Consider the following 8,335-nt stretch of genomic DNA (forward strand, 5'->3'; position numbering starts at 1 on the left):
GATGTTCTCTCTTGAGTCTGACCACTCACCAGCAGATTTGGACAGGCCTGCAAAGCCTCTAAAACTCCAGGAATGCTGAAAGCTTCATGGCCACGGACTCTGCGTCTTTCAAGATACCTGGGATGAAGACCATAAAGTTGTTCAATGTCTGGCATCTTCCTCAGCAGCGTTAGGAAACTGGAATCAGTGAAACCTAAGATGACAACAAGAGATTTGGTATTTGTGTGACAGCAGGTAGCTAGTTGTAAAGGGAAAGCCAAGTATGTTGTTCTCATTGTATAGCAGTATAAATTCTACAATGTCAGAAGATGTATTCAGTGAAGCAACAGTTTCTCTTCCGTCTCCAGATTCTAAAATTATGACCTACAAACTCTTCTGCCTTGAATTCTGCAGGCTTGCTATGTGTGTCGTCCAGGGCAGTTACAGGGTTACAGAGTTAACTATATACTTTCCCTTCTTGGATGAAGCACCTCTACAAGCTGTCAGACTCTGTGTGCCTCTATCTTTCTTGGAATTCCATTTATCAACTATCTGGCTCAAAAACGCCCAACTGGTTCAGTTATCTGCAGTTCTTCACTATTCACCACAGCTCACAATTCCCAAAGAAACGAGACAGTTTCTTAAAGCAAAGGATTGCTTTATTCTAACATGACACAAGACAAGGCTTTTAAAGCAGTAAGTTATGATAAGATAAATGTAAGTATAGATAAGTCTAGCCATCTACCTGATATCAGACCTAATATAACTTTGCAGAGCCCCTAATTCTTAGAATTCACTCATTTTATCTCTCTCCCCCAACACAAACCCCAGCAGTGTATTTTAAATCCAACAGAAATCCTAATACTCACAGAGTTGACCTAGGTTGCCAAATTTATCTATTGATCTGAAGATGGCTTGAGGTGTGACATCAAAACTTATTTATTCTTACATTGTTAAGTGTTGGCAGATGAGTTGCTCTCTCATTCCATTGTATTTTTTCCTGCCTGCATGCAAACAGCCTCTTCTTGGATTAACCCTTGGATTAACTCCCTTACAATAATCAGACAAACACAGATTGTATTTACAGATTGCTACAGAGAATCCCCATTTCTGCTACAGCAATATTCAATATATACATATATATTTATATATACATACACGTATATACAGACATATAATTTTTCCAAACCACTTAAGGAAGCCACCCAAATCTCACAAAAGTCAAAAGGAATTAAATATCTAACTCTTTTTATTGCTTTTGAAAATTTACCCTACATGTGTCAGTATAAGTAATAGTATAGTATAGCCAGCTTTGCTCAATACCAGATTAATGCCATATCTTAAGTGAGTGCATTACTCACCAGTGGGCATGTATTCCCACCAGCGGCCTGCACATAAATCCACAACCTTCACCACTCGCAGATACAGAGTGACTGCTTCCTTCAGCTTCCGGGACAGACATTCCATGCACATGATATCCTGCAAGGGAAGGTACCTTTGGGAGAGGAAAAAACACCCCTCTGATTTATCAAAAGCAGATCCTTTTCAACTTCTTCCAAAGAACACCCTAAGAATGACTACATGAAGTCAGACATTTCTAACACCCAGCAACATTAATTCAAACAGAATTTTCAGACACAACTCTAGTAAAGTGTGAAATTTGGCTATGCGGAGGGACCTAGCAATTTTTGACACAGAATATAGGATATTTAAGTTACAAAAATAAAGAAACTTAAACTTGGGAGTTGCTTTAGTTCTCTAATAAATACTTCTGACCAAAACAGTCATATTTGCCACAATGGTTTCTACATAGTATAATTAAAGGTATTTTCATTTTCTAATACATACTGTACTCAATTTACAAATACTCTGGGGGAGCTATTGTTTTTAAAAAACTTTTCAGTAGGACATTATGTCTTGAACATAATTGGCACTGGAGAAGGACCATCTTGGAGAAGGACAGGGCTGTAGGGAAGATTCATCATCAAGATGAATCATCAAGATTCACTCATCCAGATGCTTTAACATATGCACTATGAATTGGATGCAGCAATTTCAAAATACGTTTCTCAGCTATTACATCTACACCGCAATCAATAATTAAAAACTTGCTACCACACACCAGTGAACAAAATTAAATCGTATTGTCCTTTTTTTATTTCTTCGTGCCACCATTCATGACATTCACATAAGTTAATTTTCAAAGAGGCCAGATGAATCCTGGAACTGAAAGACCATTTCTCACCCCTTTTTATCCACCACTTTATGCCTTCTACATATACACTTTCTGAATATTATGTGACACAAGCATCAGTGCAGGAAAAATCAGTACAGAGGAAAAAACAGAAAATACAACAATAAACAATAAATCAATTTCTTATAAGCTTCTCACCTAAAGATGTGGCAAAGCACTTCATGAGAGAGCTGGTTCATGTAATCTTTTGGCTCATCAGCTTTGGTAGACTCAGAGCCTTCCCTGTTCACTGAGCATGGTTTCACATTTTTCCGTCTGGGACCCATATTTGCAATGATTTCTGATTAAATGAAATGTTCACAATGTTATGCAAAATCAGTGCAACTGAAAGAGAACAGAAAAGAGACAGAGAGTAGAGGAGAACAGACCAATTAAGGTTAGTTCACAAAAAAAGAAAAAAAAAACAGCAAAACTTGTCAATAAAGACTAACGCTAGTACAGCCAAACTGAATTAGCTAAGAAACATTTTACCAGGAAGTTACAATGCACCTCATGCATGAGGTCTCAGACTAACTTGACAAATGAATTAGATAAACCAGAAAGTCCCCCTGGACTAAGGGAGATTGATAAAGGGGAAGATCACCACAGGTTTAATCAGAGATCACTTATTTTATAGTTTCTTTACATTTGAGAGAATAAAATGTCTTCAGAGGTACCATCCACACACTAGTTGATCAAGACAAATCACGACAAAACCTCTGCTGAGACTAGATTACTAAGCAAATACCAACTAGACACATTCCAGTGACACAGAAAGCACACATCACATGTCTACCAGAAACAGATGTATGTTTGCATTTATTAAGAAAAAACAAACTTCTATCAACCTTTCCTGAAAAATGTCCTATTAAAAGTCCTCAAATTAGCTCTTCTTAGGGGTAAGAATACTAAATGAAATACTGAGGTTGCTAAGTTAAAGATCAAAGTTTCAAAAAACCTGTAAGATCTTGCCTCAGCAGCCATGTGCAGAATATCCTCTCCCCTCTCCCTTTACTGAAAAGGCAGATTAACATGTTCTGTCTATATTGTCCAACAGCATAATACTGTGACAGACAGACTGAAATAACAATATGTTCTAAATATAAGAAGTAACAAATAAAAAAATGAAAATAAATATAAACTTAATGCTAACAGTAAAATACCTGAGTTAACATCTCATGCAGACAAATGACATGAGAAACGTCTTCACCACTGCTACTGCTTCTTCACTACTACTGCTAAGCTATTTAGCTGAGGAATGCTTTTCGGTAAGTGGGGTAAAGCATCATTAATTCAGTAAACCTGTTTAACAGGTTAATACCAAAATTCAGTGGATGAGGGGGAAAAAAAAAAGGACAGCTTTTGGAAAAACTTCAATTTTCAAAACTTCAAATCATAGATGCTTCTGTACAGCATTTACTGTGATATAAATATATTAGCGTTTGCTTCACATTATGCAAAAATGGCACCTGAGCAGAAAGACAAAATAGCTCTCAAAAATGAAATGAAAAATTTTGCTTTCTCCAACACATATGATTTATATGCTGGCACAAAACTTGAAACATTAATAGCTCCATTGTTATCTAATTATTGAAAAACATGCTTTCACGCATTTTCATACGCATTTTAAATTATTGTGTGTTGCCATAATTAATTTTATTTAAAATGGAGGTATTAAAATAATTAACTTAGCTCCTTCTTCAAGCAAACAGCATGAAATGTATCTCTACTCCTTTGGGTTGGTTGGGATTTCACCAGACAAATATAAAGACACTAATTCGTTGGCTGTACATAAATGATTTTTTTTTTTTTAAGTGCACACTGGAAGAGTTTTGGATTTCTTTGCAATATTACACTTTGTTAGATCCAAGATGGATAATGCAATACTGTTCAACTACACAAAGCCTGAAGTTGACTTAAAACTACTTATGAGATTAGGTTTTGATAAAAAACAAATATTACATGGATTCCAAGTGAATATCACCTTATCACTTAATCTGAGCAGACAGCAGCATACAACATAAACTCTAGATTAATACAGACATATGACAGAGTTGTATATAAAGTACGGTGTTAAAAGGTAAAAAGACTATGCGATATAAGGTAAGAGGAAATTAAGATTGTAATAAACAGACTAGCATATAGCAAGAACATCTGGAAAATCCAGTAAGGTTTAAAGGCAATGAGCACAGCTCTCCCCGTGGGTTTGGACTGTAGTTTAGCTTGGATCCCTCAACTCTTACCACTAAGGTGGAAAAGAAAGATTTCACCTCTCTTACAGCTGCAGTCTCTGCAAAATACATGCTCCTCTAGATTCTATTTTGAAGTAACACATGTACCCTTAACACCTCATTCTACATTACCAGAATGACCCCATTAAAAACAAAAAGGTACCTCTGCTGTTTAATAAAGCAGGCAAAGCAGTTTTGTTCTCCCCAACTAAAATAATCCACAAGACTCTTTAGACGAACATTATCTCCTTGATTAGGAGCTACTACGCTGAACTCAAAAGGCTTAAAGAGCAAGGGAAAAAAGCCCTCAGGAGAAGCCGGCCTGCGAGCCGGGCCGCCGGGGGGGCCCAGGCGTTCCTCGGCAGCAACGGCCGCTCAAAACGTTGAGGCAACACCGACAGACGGGCTAGTAAGGCCGAACTTAACGTGGGCGTTTTCTTTAAAAAGGGGGGGAAAAAAGTTTATTTGCGCCGAAGTAAGTAACTGGCTGTGCAGAAGGCCTCCTCAGAGCCCCCTCCCCTGGCGGCCCCCCCGCGCCCCGCTCCCGGCCGCGCCCCGCTCCCGCCGCAGGCCCGGGCCAGCCGCCAGCCGCTGCTCCGCTCGCCAAACGCGGCCGCTCCCCCGCTCCCGGGCAGCGCCGCTCTCCTCGGGGGCTGTCACGCCGCGGGGCCGGCCCGCGCCGCCCCCAGGCCCGCGCCCGGGCAGCGACGGCCAGAGGATGGAGGGGGGGGAGGGGACCGGGACGCCGGCGTCTCTTCGCCGCACCAGGCCCATCGGCTGCGGAAGGACGAGGACGGGAACGGGCCGGGGGGCCTGGAGCCCCCGGCGCAGGGCCCTAGCCGTACCTCCGCCCGCCCGGCCCCGGCCCCCGCCAGCCCTTACCTGCCCCTCAGCGCCGCCCTGTTATTGTGGCCGCGGGGGGAGGGATAACCCCGGCAGCGCTTCCTGCCGCCCCCTTCCGCCAGCGCCGCCGCGCTTCCGGCACCGGCGGGAGGAGGCAGCGCAACGCAGCTCCGCCCCGCCGCCATCTTGGCGTGGCCACCGCGTGGTGGAGCGCTCCCGCAGACATCTTGGGTGCGGCGTCTCATCCGCCATGTTTAGTGTGTCGCGCCGGGGGCCGCTCTGCTGGTGGCGGCCGCGGTGCTCGCCGCCGCCTGCGCGCCGCTCGCCAGCGCTCCCTCGGTCGGGCCCCGGGGAGTATTTAGGCGCCTAACAGGCAGGGACAGGGAAGCGGCTGCGGCTTTTGGAGGGAAGGGACGGGTGAGCCCGACAGGCCGGGCGAGCAGGGCTGGCACAAGGGCAGCGCCCAACCCGAGGTGCTGGCTCAGCCCCAGGCCACAGCAGGGCTCCGAAGTCCCCCCCCCACTCGTATGGCCATTGGAAGTAATAAAAATTACATTCCAGCCACTGTTCTTTATGAAACTACAAAGTGATATGCTCTTTGCCAAGGTTTTAATGTGGCCTTGAGGGTCCTGCTAGTTGCTTCTGGCAAAGCATGTTAAGTGGAATTTATGCTGTCTGTTTTAATCTGTCTGTTTAGATTGATCCCAGTGGAAATGCCAATTTACTTAAAATCTTGGAGATGCGTTTCACACAAACCCCAAGGAGTTGAGCAACAAAGCCCATTTATAATTGAACAGATTAGTATTTGTGGGTTTTTTTCCCATGTGAAGGCCAAAGTGAGAAAAGTCAGTTACTAATGAAATGATCTTTCCAGAAAAATCCACAATGCTCTGTGGTGAAATACGAAGCAACAAAATAAATCTTTCTAGTTCCACTATGTGGAATAATCAAAATAAGGCACAGGCACTATTAGGAATCCCAGGTGTACATGAAGCATTGAGACCATTTTTTGGGGGAGTCATACTGCAAATCCCATTCATGCCTTAAACATGTTATTTCATTTGTAGTTCTAAAACAGCTGCAATGCACTAGATGCCCTGATCCCATACAGTAAAATATTCCAGACAGACACATTGCAATCCCTCAGTTAGAGATTACGCTACTCACATTTTGCCTTTGTTTTGTGCTTTGTGGTACAGTACCCCTCCCCTTCTCTGGGAAACTGGAAAAGAATTTAGCCATTGCAATCAGATATAGAGCACTACCTTGCATATTAAAACCTCTTCTAAGGAAGGTCTTACATTAAACTAAAAGAGACAGTCTATATGTGTAATTGATTGCCACAAGCACTTATGTATATGTATGTCTGATAACATATTAATGTTATTGCTCCAGTGCCAACCCATCTTTGCATAGTCAACCACATCAACAGATAATATAGAAACTTCTTGTTTGAAATTTGTAGTCTCATTTTTAAATAAACCAAAACAGACCAATGTATTCATAATGTTGGTGGTAGATGAACATTCACACCAATGAGGAAACACACACAGTGGTCCAAAGCACAGCAGTCTGGGAATAAGGGAAGACCACACTGGATGAGATTTGTGACCTCACTGCTGGGTAAAAGCATAGAGTGACATTCACATTTACTTTAGGGTTACTCCTATTTATCCCAACTGTGACATGGCTTCAGGGAATGCTCCTCTTTAGCTTTTCCTCAGGATGTTAGAAGCAATTCTCATGTTTAGGGTCAAGTAACTGTTCTGTCCAAGTGTTGTTCTTGTTCATGCCTCTGCTAGCTTTAACATCATCACAGCTGCCTCCGGAGAAGATAGCAGGGACATCTATTATTTAATGTCTCATGCAATTTTACCCACAACCTGACTGCCATATAGAGTGGTGTTTTCCATTCATATAAGATTCTTTCTTTACAAAAAAGAGCAGAAGAAAGCAGCATAGCAGAGTGCAGCAGAAGGATGACCCAATAACAGGAATGCATGCAGGATTGACTGAATTTACGGTTGCTGAGAAGAACTGGTGCGACTGAGACTATTGCTGAACACAAAACAATTTTTAACAGCTATTCAAAACATAGGGAGAGACTCTTCTTGGCAATCAGTATAGGTTTTAAGCCTGTCAGCATCACCATCCAGAAGTTTAGACCCCAAACTATAAAGAAAAGAGGCAAATGATGTCTCCTCAGAAAAGAAGCCAAATAGAAGAGTAGTTCCTTTAATAGCAGGATGTAAGTCTAGTAATGCTTGTTTGTTTGTTTTTTCCCCCGAAAGAGAGGACGTTTAGAGGCAATAAGATTTCAAAAAGACACAAAAAAGACTTAATTGAATTAAGGAGTTGGGCAGAACAGTTTTTCTGTTAAGCTTTTGGATAAGCAATCAGAGTATGTGACTGGTTAGGTGGTTACAAAACACAATAGAAACAGAAAACACCTTCTTTTCTCTTGGAAGAAACCCAGTAACTTCTTATCGCACAGATCAGTTACATGTGGTTCATTGTCAGAGTTGAAAATAGTTTGTTGGTCCTACTTCCTCTTTTCTCCAGTGCTACATTTGGCGATTTGTAGTTTGAGGCACTCAAAGATACTTAAACAAGAACCGAAGCAAAACAATTAGAAACCAGAGATACAGGGCAGCCATCAAGAGGATATATAATAAAAATAACATTGTTATCATCTTAATCAGGAATCCTGATTATTTCAATAACAGGTATTATTGAAATCACAAAAATAATAGACCTGAGGGAATTAATGTATTCCCTAGGGGAGGGAGTCTACTATCCATGGACTCTCCATACTTACTGTGGTCTCCTACAAGATGTTTCAAAGCTTTAATCCACTGAGAGGGCAAACACTTTGTCCTAACTGATGTCAAAATTGGGCACTAACAGCTTATATATGGTTAACAAAAGTTTGTTAACATTTCAAAATTTAAAGACTCTAAGGGAGCAATTGTTTGAGTACCCTTCTAGCTCCAAATAGAAACTGCCAGCTGAGAAAATCTTCTAGAACCTGCACATTTAAGTATATCAA

The 8,335-nt window shown here is 41.6% G+C and overlaps 1 protein-coding gene across 13 annotated transcripts in view; it reads right to left on the reverse strand.

Moving 5' to 3' along the window:
* Positions 1-5,383, reverse strand: part of FBXO38 (F-box protein 38) — a 34,247-nt gene extending 28,864 nt beyond the window's left edge. For 8 of the 13 annotated variants that reach the window (XR_010885626.1, XR_010885627.1, XR_010885624.1 and 5 more), the window contains exons 1-4: positions 5,326-5,383; positions 2,372-2,557; positions 1,341-1,474; positions 30-193 (exon numbers count right to left, since the gene is read on the reverse strand). Coding sequence is in view for 8 of the 13 variants with exons in the window: in XM_067304774.1 (XP_067160875.1) it covers positions 30-193; positions 1,341-1,474; positions 2,372-2,499 (426 nt within the window). In the remaining 5 variants the exon portion in view is untranslated. Of the gene's footprint in view, positions 1-29; positions 194-928; positions 1,030-1,340; positions 1,475-2,371; positions 2,731-5,325 lie in introns of those variants that run through there. The other 5 variants (XM_067304773.1, XM_013953685.2, XM_067304775.1 and 2 more) reach the window with 5 other exon arrangements.
* Between the last annotated feature and the right edge of the window lie 2,952 nt (positions 5,384-8,335).

This window comes from Apteryx mantelli, chromosome 14 (genome assembly GCF_036417845.1).
Source record: "Apteryx mantelli isolate bAptMan1 chromosome 14, bAptMan1.hap1, whole genome shotgun sequence".
In the NCBI taxonomy this organism is placed as follows: Eukaryota; Metazoa; Chordata; class Aves; order Apterygiformes; family Apterygidae; genus Apteryx; species Apteryx mantelli.